The 17,907-nt window shown below is 43.6% G+C and overlaps 1 protein-coding gene across 2 annotated transcripts in view; it reads left to right on the top strand.

Moving 5' to 3' along the window:
- Positions 1–17,907, top strand: part of GABRB3 (gamma-aminobutyric acid type A receptor subunit beta3) — a 156,780-nt gene that overhangs the window by 118,360 nt on the left and 20,513 nt on the right. For both annotated transcript variants that reach the window (XR_008528126.1, XM_054561983.1), the window contains exons 4-6: positions 2,411–2,631; positions 13,320–13,402; positions 16,526–16,663. Coding sequence is in view for 1 of the 2 variants with exons in the window: in XM_054561983.1 (XP_054417958.1) it covers positions 2,411–2,631; positions 13,320–13,402; positions 16,526–16,663 (442 nt within the window). In the remaining variant the exon portion in view is untranslated. The remainder of the gene's footprint in view (positions 1–2,410; positions 2,632–13,319; positions 13,403–16,525; positions 16,664–17,907) is intronic.

Consider the following 17,907-nt stretch of genomic DNA (forward strand, 5'->3'; position numbering starts at 1 on the left):
CTGTTGTATTTTCCCACCTATACGCTCTTCCGCCTCCACCTGCCTCCCACGCCCGCACGCCATTATCACACTGTTGTCCGGGTCCGTGAGTCTATTTGCGTTTTTGCTCCATCCCTCCGCCCCCCAAGCCTCCCCCGTAGCTGCCCTCCTCCTCTCTATCTGTGGGTCTGTCTCTAGTTTGCTTGTTAGTTCAGTCTGTTCGTTGGGTTCCGCATATGAGTGAGATCACATGGTACTTGTCTTTCTCTGACTGGCTTGTTTCCCTCTCCCAACACTCCTGGGACCGGGAATGAATGGCCATCGATGGGCGGGCGAGCACCGAGATATTCGGTGGGATGTTGGAAGACCTGCGTCCGGGGTGGGTTCTCGGCCCCTCGCAGGCCACAGAGCGAGGGCGTTCGCAGACATACGTGGTGTACAAGCGCGCGAGGTCAGGAGCTCCCGCGTGCAACCGCCACGCAGGTACACGTCAATTCTCTTATTCCTCCTTTCTTACACGAAAGGGAACTCTATGTATGCATGTGTTCTTTTGAACTTTGCTTTTTTTTTCACTTAACAATATGGAAAGCCGCCCCAACGAGATCACGAAGATCATAGTCCTTTGTCACAGCTGCATAGTGCTCCATGGTGTGGGTAGGCAACAGTTTTGTCAATCAGTGTATTTATGGGCGTTTCTGTACCTTCCTATCATTGTGATATGGTTGTGTCAGGAGAACTTTCTTGAAAAGTGGAATCACTGAGTCAAAGGTAAATGTATACACAGTTTTATTCTGCAGGGTCCGGCGGAAGTAAGGCCTGCTTGAGTGTGGTTGGTAGGCTAATAATATGGGTGTAATAATTCATCATTTTAATTTGAACACTTCACCTAAAATGTCCTATGGCGTGCTTGAGTGTGCTGTTGTTATGCTTCGGAGTTACATCCTTGTGATTTGTGATAAGAGGTTTTGTAATAAAAAAAGGGCGTTATTTGTATGGGCACAAATAATTCTGTAAGGTAACATTTTGAGAATTTTTGCAGCAATGTTCTTAAGTACTATTGGAATTAAGTAACATCCTTCACTAATGTAGTTATAAATTACTTTGTGCTACCTTTACCGGGCTTAAATATTAATGTTATACTTGCTTCTTAAAAGACATTTAGAAGCCCTGGCTGGGTAGCTCAGTGGGTTGGGGCATCATCCTGATACTCCAAGGTTGCGGGTTCGATCCCCAGTCGGGGCACATACAAGAATCAACCAATGAGTACGTGGATGGGTGGAACAACGAATTGATGTTTCTCTCTCTCTCTCTCTATCCCTCCCCCCACCCCTCACACACACTCTCTCTCTCCCAAATCAATAAATGAATTTTTAAAAAAAACATTCGGAAGCTTAAAAAACAAAAAGGAGTTTTCATGTGATTTTTCCTCCCCTGATTGGAGAATTTAGCCACTCACTTTTGAATTTTCGCTTTGGATCTTTCCACACGAGTCTTAAAGTCTTTCGCTTTAAGATGTCCCATGAATATTACCAGATTTTCAGACTTGATTATTCTAGGCTTACACAGTCACTTCCAAAAGGAGTAAAAATTAAAAAACCAGAATGCCCATGCTCAGCCTCTGATTTTCTTTTTCCCCACTTTCTTATCACACCAACTACTTCGGAAAAAACCTAGGAAATAAAAGTCTGGTCACCTGCTCAGATACATGCTGACATCATAGCAAACCTGCAGCAGCTGAAAGGAGACCCGTGTCCCTGTCCCACACCCAGATTCAGCCTCAGGCTCCCATCGTCCCAGAGGGACATGTCCTGTCTCGCTTTGGCGCCGTGGCCCAGAGAGCGGACAGACAAGTGGCCTTGGCGATCTGGAAGAATGAGAAGATGTGAGGGGTGAGGGGTAGAGACCTCCCACAGGTCACGTGTCTGCAGTGCACGTTTGGCGGGGGGCGGCCTGGTATTTGCAGCCCACGTGGAAGGCAAGGACACATGCGCAACAGAGACAGTTGGTATGTCAAGCTCCTGTGTCCTGGTGGCAGGAGACAGGGACCCAGGGGATCCCTTGGGGGAGGACTCAAGTCCAGGTTTCTGCCAACAACCTGATATTACAATGACTTTTGGTGGGGAGGGAGCTTTATTTCTGTGTGTGCATTTTTTTTTAATATCTTCTTCCCCCAGGAGCATGCCCACTGATGTTAGAGAAAGGAAGGGAGGGAGAGAGAGAAACATCAATCGGTTGCCTCCGGCAGGCACTCCAACCAGGGCCAGAACCACACGCAGGTGTATGCCATGACCAGGTCTCGAACCCGCGACCCCTCAGTCTATGAAACAACGCCCAACCCACTGAGCCACTCCGGCCAGGGCCCTGTGTGGTGTTTTTTCAATGCCAATTTGACCGAGCACAAACTAATTTCTTTTCTTTCTTTGCCCCCTAGGATTACACCTTAACCATGTATTTTCAACAATACTGGAGAGATAAAAGGCTCGCCTACTCTGGGATCCCCCTCAACCTCACGCTCGACAATCGCGTGGCCGACCAGCTATGGGTGCCCGACACGTATTTCCTAAACGACAAAAAGTCGTTCGTGCACGGCGTGACGGTGAAAAACCGCATGATCCGGCTTCACCCCGATGGGACGGTGTTGTATGGCCTCAGGTCAGTCTGCCTCTCGGGGCTGCGGCGCCCTGACCTTGAACTTCTACCTTGAGCTGGTCGCAGTGTCTGAGGCCGCGTCCTCAGATGCATGAGCAGACGTCCGTAAAACACTCTGAGCTCAACAGAAAAAGGAATTTTACAGGGTCTGGGGCTTCGCTGTTGCTATTAATAGCCACAAGCGAGGGGACAGCCGACTTGGGCTTAGTTGAGCTAATTGGGTCTCCATATCCGCGAACCCTGATCCCCTCGGGATGGATTTCCCGTGTTACAGCCGCAAAGGCCTGTAATTAATATAATCCTGACACCGCGGAAGCTTTCGCTAACGTGGTCCCAAAGCCGTGTGCAGAGTAGGAAAACAAAACAAAACAAAATGTGTCGTTATGCTGGTGTGGGATATAATCTCCGCGGAGTTTCACAAGGTGAGGCCGCCAGGGTTTACAGGAAGGACTAGCCGCGAGGCTCCCGGATGAGAGCGCTTTCTCTCCAGGTCTCCCTCCTGGTGAAATTGCCCGCATCCGATACCGGACGGCTGCCTGGGGCCCGCGGAGGCCCGGGGCTGCCCTGGTTACCGTGGAAACCGCCAGCCATTCCCAGGATGCTCCCACTATGGGGGTATTCATTGCTGGGAATATAGCCACCCTCCCTGCCCCGATGCTAGATGGTGCCCTTAAATCACTGCTGTTTCTTGCCTTGACTTTGCACTGGTTTTCGTCGTGTTTTGTCTTAGAGTCATTTTGTCTATGTGTCCTTGTTGATCTCCTGGCCTGAAAGTGTTCTTGAGGTCTTCAAGGGCTGGCCCACAGATTTAAATTTTATCTCAAAACGTTGAGGGTCTGTAGCCCTTTAACTATGGCTCCAGCGGGTCTAAGTAGAATCTTGATAAATATCATGGTGTCTCGGTACTCGCCGTTAATTCGTCCCGGAACTCAGTGCCGAAACCGACGAGTACTGAGGAGGGCTGAAATATTTTTCTCTCATCAAAATGCAACAACGGCAGTGTGTGACGAGTTCTGAAGCCGATGAGTACCGAGGTATGGCTGTATATGTTTAAATCCACACGACTTTCAGTGCTTCAACATGAGCCAAGGGAATTCTCGAACATCACCTTGCGTGGAAAATATTAGCAGCTTTCTCAAAACAGCAATATGCAGACCAGAAGGGAAAATTTTAGCAGCACTCTACGAGTTTTCTGAACTGTGAGAAGAATAAATGTGGCACATGTCAACCAAACCCTGGTGTCACTGGGAAAAGAATCTAGATCGATGTTTCCTGGGGCTGTTTGCAGCATTTTTGTATTTTTCGCCAGAAGTGAGAGATGCCGACAAAACATCAGTTGTACAGAAGATTCTCCAGAAGCCACGTGAGCATAACATGAGCGTAAAATCACGTCTTTCATTTACCTGCCTCCACGCTCAAAAAACTGAAGAGGAGTGCATGCACACACACGTGTGCGTGTGTGTGTGTGTGTGTGTGTTTAGTAGGAAAGCAAATATCAACAAAAAATTAGGCTAGGCTTCCTTGGCTTTTGAACAAAACTTTCTCTTTGGGATCTCCGCAGTTTTATTTTGGTATTCTTTATTTTCTTACCAGAAGCAGAATATGTTAGTATGTTTCTCTTAAAATCAAGGCGTTTTAACCCCGTTTGACTCGTGTCTTAGCCTATTCAGGCTGCTCTAACAAAATGCGCAGGTGGGGCGGATTATAAACAACAGGTGTCTATTCTCAGAGTTATACAAGGTGAACATTCACGGTCAAGGTGCCAGCAGGTTTGGTGTCAGGTGAGGACCAGCTTCCTTGTTCATTGCAGGCACCTGCATGCCATGCTCACCTGGTGGAAGGGACAAGGAGTTCTGGCGATTCTCTATTATAAGGGCACTAATCCTATTTCTGAGGGCCCCATCCTCGTGACCCAAGTCCCTACCTCCTAATACCACCACTTTTGGGGACTAGGATTTCCACTTATGAATTCTGGGGTATGTAAACATTCACATCATGAAGGACAGAATGCTATCATATGAATGACAGAACTGCGTTAAATTTCCAAACTCCATTGGAAAGTGTTGGGGATTTGTCACCTTAAAACAGGCAAGAAAAAGAAAAACCAACAGACTAAAACCATATCTTCACCTAATAGTCTGTCTGTACACTTGTATATAAAATTTAGATAATATAATATTTTATATAAAAGTTAGTAATATAATAATAAGCTATGGGAAATTTTCAATAACAGACTTTGTACAATAACCTAAAAAAAAATCTCTCTAGTCAAATTTACATCCATTATACATGTCAGACAGTCTCTTAAATCAGTAAATGGAGTCCTAAATAAGTTGCTGTTTTTATTCACATGTCACCTCAATACTCTCCTTTGATTTATTTAGAACCTCATATTTTTGAAAGAAGGCTTCAGATCTCTGTGGACCTGCACAAGCTGTCAAAAGAAAACTTCTAAACGCCAGACCACCACATTCCACACATGCTCGGCAGCTGCTCTGCCAGCTGCTTCCCTTCAAAATTGGCTCCTCCAGGAACCTCTGCCGTTTGATTCAAAAAACACACAGAGCTATCAAGAGGAATTTGAATTTGAAGTAATTTGAATTTTTGGACCAAAAGTAGTATGTCAAAATATTGATAATTTTTTGATCCTCACCCGAGGAGGTGTATTTTTTAACTGATTTTAGAAAGGAAGGGCCAGGGCGGGGAGACAAACGTTGATATAAATTGGTTTCCACCCATGTGTATACTGACTGGGGATTGAACCTGCAACTTATGTATGTCTTATCTATGCTCAAAGAGCTGAGGGAAAACTTGGACAAAGAGCTAAGAGAAATTTGGAAAGTATGTCAACAGCAAAATAAAATAAGCAAAGAGATAGAAATTATAAAAGAGAACCAAATTAATTCTGAAGCTGAAAATACAATTGAAGAATTTACTAGAGCAGTTTATCAGCATGCAGAGGAAAAAAATAAACAAATTTAAATGTAGGACAATTTAAAGTTATCGAGTCTGAGGAAAAGGAAGAATAAAGATTGAAGAAAATTGAGTGGAGCCAAAGGGACCTATGAGAAACCAAGTGCACCAAAATATGTATAATGGGAGTCCCAAGAGATAAGGATCAGAAAGGAGAAAAGAGAATATTTGAAGAAATAATCATGGAAAGCTTCTCAAAGTTATGCAAAACATGAAGCTACAAATCCAGGACGTGTAGTGAACTCCAAGTGGGATAAAATAAAAGAGACCCACACTAAGACACATGTCATCAAACTATGAACAGCCACACACACAGAATTTTGAAATCATCAAGAGTAAAGCAACTCATCACTTATAAGGGAGCCTCCACAAAGATCGTCAGCCACTTTTTCATCAGAAACCTTGGAGGTCGGAGGAATAGAGGCCAACAACTGTCGAGAGAATTGTATATCTGGCAAAACTGCCTTCAAAAATGAGGAGGAATTAGTCAATTCCAGATAAACAAAATCTGAGGAACTTTATTACGACTAGACCTGTCCCACAAGAACAGATAAAGGAAACCCCTCAGGTTGAAATGAAAGGGTGCTAGACAGTACCATGAGGGTGTGTGAAACTACAAAGATCTCCAGTAAAGGTATGCAAAACCACTATTATTCTAACTTTTGTGTGTAAATCCCCCTTTTTTCAATGCTCTACATGATTTAAAAGACAAGCGCATAAGAGTAACTAGAAATCTAGGTTGTTAGGTAGGCAATTTATAAAATGCAATTTAACGTCAATAACGGGTTCTGCAATATTCTGCAAAGCAAAATAAGTAGAGATATATAGATTTTACATATAGTTAAAGTAAAGCTGGTATCCATGCAAATTAGATTCTTCTAATTTTAGGATGTTATATATAATCTCTGTGGTAACCAAAAAGAAAATAAACAAAGGAAATGTGAAGGAAAACAAAAGAAGTTACTACAAATATATCAACTAAATAAAAAAGAAAACAAAGATGGAATACATAAAGGAACCAAAAGCTGTAGGCCATACAAAAAAAAATCAAGTAACAAAATGGTAGAAGCAAGCCATTTAAACTTTCTTTAACCTTAATTACATTAAATGTAAATAGACTAAACTCCTCATACAAGAGCTAGAGATTGGCAGGATGGATACAAATGAAGCAGGATCCATCTGCTATCTGCAAGAGACTCACTTTATATTTAAAGACATAAACTTAACATGAAAGGATGGAAAAATGTATTCCATATAAATAGTAATCAAAAGAGAGCTGAAGTAGCTGTATTAATATGAGATGAAATAGCCTTTAAGTCAAATAGACTGTCTTGTTTTTACAAGAATCGAGAATACCATATATATTGATGAGTCAATTCAGCAAGAAGACATGACAACTATAGACATATATGTACCACACATGAGAACTCCAAAATATATGAAGCATTCACAGAACTGAAAAGAGAAATAGTTCTACAATAACAACAAAATTTATGAGATGGTGGGAAATACTACTTAGAGGAAAATGTATACTTGTAGGCACATACATTAAAAAGAAGAATTCAACTTTACACTGTAAGAAACTTACAAAATTTTTAAAAAAGTATAAATTAAACCAAAAGCTAGTGGAAGGAATTAAATAATAGACTAGAGATAAATAAAATAGAAAGTACCTAAAATTATATGGAAAGACCAATGAAACCAAAATTTGGTTCTTTGAAAGATTTACTAAATGGACAAAACTTCAGTTAGATTGACTCAAAAAAGAGAGAAGACCCAGATAACTAAAATCAGACATGAAAAGGGGAGCATTACTACCAATGTACAGAAATAAAATTATTTATAAAACTATTTATATGAGAAAACTATGTAAAGTTTTATGCCGGCAAACTGGGTACCCTAGATGAACTGGACAAATTCCTAGAAGCACACAACCTACCAAAATGAATCCCAAAGACACAGAAAGTCTGAATAGACCAATAACTAGTGTGGTGATTGACTTAGTAATCAAAAACCTCCCACTCCAAAATCCTTGAATCAAATGGCTTCACTGGTGAATTCTACCGAACATGTAAAGAAGAATGAACCCCCGTTAATGCAAAATGAAGCTCTTCCCAAAAAAACTGAAGAGGAAAAGAAGCTTCCTTCCTCATTTCAAGGCCGGCATCACCCTGATGTCAAAGTTAGACAAAGACGCTACCAGAAAGAAAAACCACAGACCAATATCCTTTATCAGTATTAATGCAGAAATTGTAAACAAAATACTAGCAAACTGAAGTCAGCAATACGTACCATGACCAAGGGGGATTTATTCCTAGAACACATGGATGACTCAAACATAGGAAAATGAGCTTAACAAAATGAAAGGGGGAAAAAAAAAACCCCGCATGGTCATGTCAGTTGATGCAGAAATAGCATTTGACAAAATTCAACACCCTTCTATGATAAAAATGTGTGAAGAACCAGGACTAGAAGGGAACTTGCTTGTGTGGTAAGAGCTGTGTATGAAAATCTCACAGTTAAATTCATACTCATTTGTGAAACATGGAATTCTTTTTCCCTCAGATACAAGCCAGGGACGCCTGTTCATGCCATATTTGTTCTAACGAAAAAGGAAGGAGTAAAATTGTCTGTGCACAGATGATATGATCTTACGAGGGAAACCCAAAGATTCCATGGAATCACCACCTCCCAAACAACCCTGCTAGATAAAAAAAAAAAAACCAACAAAATTGCAGATTTCAACATCAACATATAAAAATCCGTTGCATTTCTGTATGCTAACAATTAAAAATCCCAAAAGGAAGTTAAGAAAGTAATTTTATTTACAGTAGGATCTAAAGGGATGAAATACTTAGAAATAAATTCAACGATGGAGGCAAAAGACTCGTAGACTGAAAACTATAAAGTGTTGCTGAAAGAATTTTAAGAAGTGAATTCTTTCTTTCCATGAATGAATGGAAAGAAATCTTGTTCATTTATTGCAAGACTCTATTGTTAAGATGACAATACCACCCAAAGGGATCTACAGATTCAATGCAGGCCCTATCAAAATCCCACTCACTTTTTTTGTCAAATGGAAAACCCCATTCTACAATTTATGTGGAATCATAGGGGACTCTAGATATCCAGAACAATCTTGAAAAAGAAGAACAAAGTTGGTCTCACATTTTCTGATTTTAAAACTTACTACAAAGCCGTAGTAATTAAAACAGTTTCATACTGAGCTAAGAACAGACACATAGGCCAGCGGAACAGGATAGTGAATGCCAATACTAAACTCTTACATATATGTGAGCATGTGATTTTTAACAGGAGGCCAAAACTGTTCAATGAATAAAGGAGAGTCTTTTCAACAAATAGTGCCAGAAAAACTGGACATCCACTTGCAAAAGAATAAAGTCGGATGCTTACCTTATACCATACATGCAAAGTGAGCTCAAAATAGATCGAAAATGTAACTGCAGGGGAGTTAAAATTGATAAAGATACAAGATACTGGGCGAGAGCTTAGTGACATTGGCTTTGGCAATGACTCCTTGGATAGGACATGAAAATCATACGCAACGAAAGAAAACAGAGGTAAATTGAACTACATCAAAATTAAAAATATCTGTGCATCAAAGGACACCGTTAACAGAGTGAAAAGTCAACCTACGAAACAGGAGGAACTATTTGGAAATCCGGTATCTGATAGGGGTCGTTAATGTCTGGATTACATAAAGAACTATAAATCAACAACAACAGAAACAGAAATGATCATTTCAAAATAGACAAAGGGCTTCAACAGACCAATTTCTCCAAAGAAGATGGACAAATGGCCAATAAGCGTGTGGAAAGATGCGTAACACGATTAGCCATTCAGGGAATGCAAATCGAAACTACAGTGTGATACCGCTGCACCCCCATTTGGATGGTTATTATACAAAAGATGGAAAACAACAAGGGCTGGCAAAGTTCTGCAGTAATTCGAAGCCTCGTGCATTGCTGGTGGTTATGTAAAGCCACTCAGCAGTATGGAAGGCAGCATGACTTTTTCTCAAAATGTCAAACACGATTATCATACGATCCAGCAATCCCAGTCCTGGGTACTTACCAAAAGAAACAAAAGCAGTTTGGCTGCTTGCACACCAATATTCACAGCAGCATTATCCACAATAGCTCAAAGGTGGAAGCAACCCAATTGTCCATCAGCACCTGAATGGATGAACAAAATGTGGTCTGTACCTACAGTGGAATATTACTCAGTTGTAAAAAGGTATGGAATTCTGATACATGACACAACATGGATGAACTTTGAAAACATGGTGAGTTTTCAAAATAGCCATGCACAAAATAGATTAGAGCGGCATCCCGATATGTCAAGGTTGAGGGTTCGATCCCCGATCAGGGCATGTACAAGAATCAACCAATGAATGCATCAATAAATGGAACAACAAACCAACTCTCTCTCTCTCTCTCTCTCTCTCTCTCTCTCTCTCTCTCTCTCTCTCCAAAATCAATAAATTAACAACAACAGTGACTATTCACGGTAGCATAGATCGCATCTGACTTCATGGCCCAGTCAGGTGACCCAGCCGCTCATTTTGTGCATAGCCAAGCCATGCACAAAAATACAAATAGTATGTCACTCCGCTTATGTGGGGACCTAGAAAGAGTAAATTCACAGAGAAAGAAAGAATAGAAGTTACCAGATCCTGGGCGGGGAGGAAGAACGGGGAATTACTGTTTAGCGGGTACCGAGTTTCTGTCAGGGATGATGAAAAAGTAACGGATATGGATGGTACTGATGGTTGCACAGCAGCATGAAGGTACTCAGTGCCAATTAAAAATGGAAAGAATGAGCCCTGACTGGTGTGGCTCAGTGGATTGAGTGCCAGCCTGCAAACCAAAGGGTTGCCGGTTCAATTCCCAGTCAGGGCACATGCCTGGGTTACGGGCCAGGCGTCCAGTAGGGGGCGTGCGAGAGGCAACCATAGATCACGTTTCTGTCCCTCTCTCCCACCGTTCCCCTCTTTCTAGAAATAAATAAATAAATCTTTTAAAAATGGTAAGAATGGTAAATATTGTGTTAAGCATATTGTACCCCAGTTTTTTAAAAAAAAATATTGTTTTGTGTTTAATTCTAATTTGTTGACTTGTATGCTGTTTGCTTTTGCTTTTTGTCTAATAAAGCCGTTTCATGCCCATTTTCTGTCCTCTGCCATCACCTCCTCTCTGTTTGTCTTCTTCCTCTGCCTCAGGAAGCTTTCACGCGGTTTTCAGACTCCATTCCACCCTTAGAATTGTCCCCAGACCAGCGGCAGCAACGTCACCTGAGAAATTGAGAATCACAGACATTCCGCAGCTCTTCTGCTGAGAATCCGCATTTTAACAGGATCTCTCAGTGACGTGGGTGCCCATCCACGTCATGAAATGATTTTCAGCTGTGTCGATTCCCCCGTCTGCCTGCAGCACAAGATTCCCATGAGCACTTGGGGCTGAGTGCCTTGCATCCTTTTCTTGGTTTTACAGTGTCTGACCATCTGTGATCCTCTCGGGCTGTTCTTTCCTTCTGTCTCTGCTCTTGTTTGAAAAAAGGGCATATTGCATTCGTGCCTTATGACAACCACACCTGTACCTTCCAAATTTTTCAACGTTCATTTTCTGTGCTTCCATTCTTTTCATGGAATGCTTCTTCCTGGATGCAGAATCTTTCTCCTCAGGCAGGGTGGGTCCTTGGAGACAAAGTGAGTTTCTAGTGAGACAGTGTATATAGGGGTGACCTTGGCTGCCTTTAGGTTACTGTCATGTTAGAAGTTTCAGCCCCCTGGCTATAATTGCTATTCATTTGGGGTAGACGCTCCCTTCTGGCTGCTGGGTTACCTGACTGGGCCATGAAGTCAGATGCGATCTATACTACTGTGAATAGTCACTGTTGTTGTTAATTTATTGATTTTGGAGAGAGAGAGAGAGACAGGCTGATTTGTTGTTCCATGTATTGATGCATTCATTGGTTGATTCTTGTACATGCCCTGACCGGGGATCGAACCCTCAACCTTGACATATCGGGACACCGCTCTAACCAACTGCGCTACCCGGCCAGGGCCCTGTGCATAGTGTTGAATGACAGCTTCCACTCTTGACTTTTATGCCGTGTGGATATCTGCCTATGGTCGTCAAGGTGATGGATTGAGGAGGTGGTTGGTATGCATTTGATGGTTTGTCTTCAACCACTTTCAAACAAAGAGTTGTAAAGCCAAGGCAGGAATGGGAGGAGGTGGCAGAGAGAGAGGAGCTGGGAGGTTGGGGTAGAGGGCAGGGCCATTCCATTTGGCTCGTTGCTCTTTTTCTTGCCTTTTCCAGGGGAAATTACTGTGGTGATAAAGACGCTCTGTGATCCGTATGTTGGTCACAGGAGCCGTACATGGCTGCTAAGAACTTGAAATGTGACTAGTGCATTGGAGACACTGAATTTTTAATGTTCTTCCACTTTAATTCACTTAAACTTTAAATATAGTCACATGTGGCTCATGGCTACCGTTTTAGATATATATTATATATGTAAAGGACCTCTGTACGTATAACACATTTCTCTATTTGCTCTCCTTTCAAAATAAAAAAAAGCCTGCTCCCTGAGTCGGCTTTTAGAGTTGAACATATTTCCTACTTTAAGGAAGAAGAGGGATCAAAGAGATAGAGTGTAAAATTCAGGCTGCCTAAGTCTGATTACCGCATCCACCTTCCAATCCATTCGTAAATGTGACCAATCTATCTGCTCTTTCCAAGCCTTGGATTGCTCATCTTCAAAATGGGAATAATAATAATAATAATTAATAACAATAATAATAGTAATACCTCTGTGCTGTGGCTCTTGTGGGATTAAGTATATGAGTATTCAAGTGCCAAGCACCAAGCTGGGCACAAAGCAAGCTCTCGCTCCCTGTTAGGTCTTGTACAGATGTGAGTGCATTTGTCTTGAGGTGATACGTCCTCAGGTGGACGCCCTGCTGGTGAAGAAGGAGTAGGAAATCAACTTGACATGACTAAGGGTATTACCTTTCTCTGTGCGGTTGACGTAACCATGGCGTACCGGAGGCTTAAACAACCTTGACCGTCATGTAAATTCTTTCCCTGGCTGCCGCTGACCCCAGGGGAAATGAACCCACTCAATTTTGATTCCCAATCAAATAAAAAGCCAAATATCCTCTTTGAAAAGAGAGGCGATGTCATGATGCAAAGCTCTGGAGTATTATGATCCAGCCCAACCACCAAGTATAATAAAACAGGATGAAGCAGAAGCTTGGCTCAGAGTTCAAGGGGCAGCCAGTGGCTACGTGGCTACTGGAACCTGTCACAGGAAAGCCAAAGAATTCAGCTCTAATCTGATAAGCGCTGTTTCCAATGCGTGAGGTTTCTTTGTCCTGTAAAGGTCAGAGAGCCACTAGACCAGGAAGCAGAACAAAGACTGAAGATAAGAACTTCCCTTTCTCTGCCTTGATTGTCTCAAAGTCAACAAGACTCCATGGATAATTGTATAGGATTTAAACTTTCTGTGTGGCTTTTCTTGGCAAAGCTGGCCTACGCCGAAACCTTACTCAGTGTCTGTCATTATGTGGAATCAGGTGCACTTAGGAGAAGAGGTCCACATTGGGGCTGCTCATTGGTCACGCGGAAGCAGATTTCTTGCTGCTTTTCTCATCCCGTCTTTGCTGTCTGTCTCCTCGCCTTGTGTTTCAGAATCACCACAACCGCAGCGTGCATGATGGACCTGAGAAGGTACCCCTTGGACGAGCAGAACTGCACCCTGGAAATCGAAAGCTGTGCGTATCTCTGTCTTTTCTTCATCCACTTTATGTTTTAGGCCGTCTAGTCATTATCTGCCATTTTTGCCAACGCTTATATCATTTTCTTGACGTAGTTTTCAACTATCTTAAAGACAAAAGGTTTAATCTTCCACTCTGCAATAAAAGAGGTCCCCATGATGCCCTCGCTCATGGGGCTCAGTTGGTTAGAGCATCGTCCTGCGCACCAAAAGGTTGGGGGTTCGATTCCAAGTCAGGGCACATACCTAGGTCGCGAGTTCAACTCCTGGGTAGGGCGCATACAGACGGTAGCCAATCAATGTTTCTCTCTCACATCAATGTTTCTCTCTCTCCCCCTCCCTCCCTCTCTCTCTCCCTCGCTCTCTCTTTCTCTCCCCCTCCCTTTCTCTCTGTCTCCCTGTCTCTCTCTCTTCCCCTCCCTCCTTCCCTTCCTCTCTTTCTCAAATCAATAAACAGAAAAAAAAAAAGTTCTCCATTCTAATCTGATTAAGAGAGTCTGATTGCTTTGCTGAAACATAGGAAAACAAATGCCACCCATCTCGCACCACTCTGCGGGGAGAGAGCAAACACTGAGACGATTTTGTCACAATATGCTTCATCACGCACGAGTGCCTGTTGGAGCAGTTGAAGTAAAACTCATTTTCCACAGGGAACGCAGCTTTACAAGCACGCTCCTCTGCGCCTTGGCCATATTCTTCCATTTGAAGAATATTCAGATGCCTGGTTGGTACTCCGGTGCTGAGCACTCCTGTGTGAGGGGCCGGTGCTGCATCTGTATAATCTCACCGGCTCATGTGCCACCTGCTACCTGAGCTCCATCTCCGGGCGTATCTGGATGGCAGTACTGTTGTTACTAATCCCAGCCAATCACGGGCTGGTTTATAACTCGTCTCCATTGGATTTCGGCTTCTCAGTATTTATATTGGGTTTTTGTTGTTGTTGTTGTTGTTTTGTTTTTGGGGTTGTTTGGGTTTTTTTTTTTGTTCTTTTGGTTTTTTGGTTTTTTGGTGGATGGCAAATGACTGACGTTCCAATGTCTCTTGGTGCATTTGTGATGAGGCATGAGCATCTTTGAGAAGTTGTCTGAGTGACAGACCAGCGCTCAGACTCCCTGCGGAGCCGGCCCCGCTCTGCCCCTGGCTTCCATGTTACGTCTGTGTTATGTTTTCTGAGAACGGTGCTTTCCGCAACGTGAGATCGGGGCCCGTGATCCATGAGGGCACATCTGGGGGAATTCAGTGTGGAGGACAGGGGCTCACGGGAAACACAGTCATCGCCCAGTCATTGAAAGATGACCCTGGGAAGTTAAATTGGATTCTGTGTGGCTCGCAGGTAACAACCCCCATTGAGCTGGCGAGTTTGGGGTCCAGATAAGGAGGCAGCTGCCATTCCAACTGTGAGCAGACCATGAGTGAGCTGAAAGGAGTAGTAGATTCTGTGACTGCAGTGTTTGAACCGAGATGGCAGATGGGCAGGAAGGTCTACTGTAAAAGAGACTGATTTCCTCACCATGTGTGAGCCATGTGTCTCGGAAGAGTCCGTGCTTAAAGCACTCAAGTGGATGAAGGAATTCTCCCAATTTTCTGATGATGTGACTACATACATGTGCGATAGGTTTTATGTAAGTTAACATGCAGACGCGGGGAAGAGGGACCAGGAGATCTCGAAGACTGTCCTGTGGATGCTTGTGCTGGTCCGCGTCCCAGAAGCCAGGGGGCCGGGCTGGGTGAACAACGGAGAGGAACTGGACGCACATAGGGGCCCATCCTGTAGATTCTTGAGGCCCTTGTCAGGTGCTTGGACTTTTTGCAAATTACACTGGAGAAGATTTGAAGGTTTTACGCAGCGGAGGGGTCTGGTACTGTGTATGTTTTATTAAGTAGTGCATGCCCTCAAGGTGAGAATGGACTATAAGGAAGTCGGAAGGAAGGTCAGAGACAAAGGTATGACCACCGTGATCGGGAGAAGAGCAGATAGGACTCAGGGATGGCATGAGTTGTGGGTAGCGGCCAGCCACCGCATGGCTTGGGTCTAGGTGTCACCTGTCAAATACTGCGTGTCTGCTTTTAGCTCAGTATGGTATGGTCCAATCAGGAAGTCCTTTATCATGGCAGGGCATTTTTCTGCAGGCGTGCATTGTAATCAGACTTACTGATAAAATTGACCTCATCCTCTAGAAGACTCCTGGGTGCGACATCAGACTTCACCATCCTATTTACTGATTTTCCAGAAGCACCAACCGGAAGCGCTGTGCCAGGAGCCGGGTGTGGCGCTAGCTCATGGCCACTGCACATGAGACCTTTGTGCCAATCTCCAAGCGCCAAGGGTGCCCCTACAAAAAGCATTTCTAAGGACGGCCACCTCGTGGAACCATCCAGAAATGCCGAGAACACTACTTTTGCTTGGAGAGTTTCTGATGTTGCCCAGCATCGATGGGTTAAAATCACCCTCAGTGTTTTAACTTTTCAGTAGCTTTTGAGAAGAGTTGCCTTTCCAGAATTCTTCATACTTGTGTTCTCATCTTTTCTTACAACCATCTTACTCAGGGTTAATATATGTTTTCAGTTCGTTTCTCTGCAGCGTCCAAGCCAGCTCTACAGTTACGCTGTGTGAACAGAATTCTGGTCAGAGCACTCAGCCTGCCTCCCTAGTTTTTGTACTTCCAACACCAGCCTATTCTAATTTTTTTTAATCTTTACCCAAGAGTATGTTTTATTTATTTTAGAAAGAGGGGAAGGAAGAGAGAGAAACGCTGATGTGAGAAACCTCAGTCAATTGATTCCCGTATGTGCCCCGACAGGGGATCGAACCTGCCACCTAGGTATGTGCCCCGACTGGGAATCGAACCTGTGACCTTTTGGTATAGAGGTCAAAGCTCCAACCAACTGAGCCATCTGGCCAGGGCAACACCAGCCTGGTCTAAATCAACACAAAGATAACACTGGAATATTTGAAAGTTAGTTCTTTGAAGACCCTTCTCAAAAATTAGCACATCAAGCAAATCTAGCAAAATAGAGGCAAGCCCCTCCTTCTGTCTCCCTGGAGACAGTGTCTGGAACCTGGTGCATAGACAAGCTGATGCTTCATTTCTGCCCCACCCCTGCTTCTCTCTCCTGGCAGATGGCTACACCACAGACGACATTGAATTTTACTGGCGTGGCGGCGACAAGGCTGTCACCGGCGTGGAGAGGATCGAGCTGCCTCAGTTCTCCATTGTGGAGCATCGCCTGGTCTCGAGGAATGTCGTCTTCGCCACAGGTGAGTCCTGCGTCCACTCCCACGCCCTGGGGACACTGGCCACCTGGACTATGGGGGTCTCCTTATGAGACACCCTGCAAGAGGTTCCTGGTGCTGGGTCATCCAAAACAGTGCCATCATCAATATTCATATTGGCAGGTGCCCCTTTTTTCTGTCTCCAAAGAGGCCTGGTGAGTTTTGATGGGTAGAAGGTCTCTCGACTATGAGATGCTTGCTGGTGCCGGTTGTTGAGAAGTTAAAAGATCGAGGGGGAACTCAATCAACCCACGTTTGGTAGCCTAAGCACCTCTCATTCTGGGCAGATGGAAGGGCTTGGCCTTGGAGGCAGGAAGGAAAGAAGGGGCAAGATGAGGACCAGAGGAGGTGGGTGCTGTCCTCCCACAAATCAAAGACCTTCTTTCTGGGCTAGAAGTCAGCCTTGGTGGTCCAGGAACTTGAACTTGGTCCACCCTCGGTTAGACTCTTTAGTCACGGTCACCTGCTGCTACTATGATCGGGTTAAGGCTGCCCTGGTCTGGGTTTCATTCTCATCTTTGTTTCAGCCATCCAAACACTGAGAAGCTATGCGCTCTCCTTTTCTGTTCTTGCCAAGGTTTTATTAAACCCCAGCCACATGTATTTCACAATGTCCTGCCTTCCCTGTATTCTTACTCGATGCTGTGTGTTGTAACAGAGATAAACGGAAGTGCCAAACCGTAAGGTATTATAAGGACTCTGGGTTCATATGCTCAGGGGCAGCGGCGTTGGCACCACCTGTCATTACAGCTTAAACAACAACCAGTGGGGATGGGGAATTAGCCCCAATTCCTGAAGCATAATTTTTAAAACGTACTCCATGGTAAAACTCTTAGTTTACACAATCTTGTACACAGAAGACTTCATAGAGGAAGAAAAAGGAGAAGAAGAGGGAATCTGCATCGATCGAGAGTGTATTTTGGTCCAGAGAGTGTATTTGATACTTGATGTAAAATACAAGTAGCCAGTACTCTGTTTTTCTTTGTAAAAGATTTATTGAGATATAATTTACATACCCTACAATTTATCCATTTAAAGTGTGCAATTCAGTGTTCTCAGACTGTTCACAGAGTGGTGTAATCATGACCGTCATCAATTTCAGAATGTTTTTCAACGCTCCCAAAAGAAACCCTGTACCTATTAGCAGTCACTGTATATTTCCCCCAACCTGCCTCCCCTACCCCTGGACAACTACTAACCTAATTCTATTTCTATGGATTTGCCTATTC

Source organism: Pteronotus mesoamericanus, unplaced genomic scaffold, assembly GCF_021234165.1.
Source record: "Pteronotus mesoamericanus isolate MK-2021 breed Mesoamerican mustached bat unplaced genomic scaffold, CSHL_Meso_final scaffold_582, whole genome shotgun sequence".
In the NCBI taxonomy this organism is placed as follows: domain Eukaryota; kingdom Metazoa; phylum Chordata; class Mammalia; order Chiroptera; family Mormoopidae; genus Pteronotus; species Pteronotus mesoamericanus.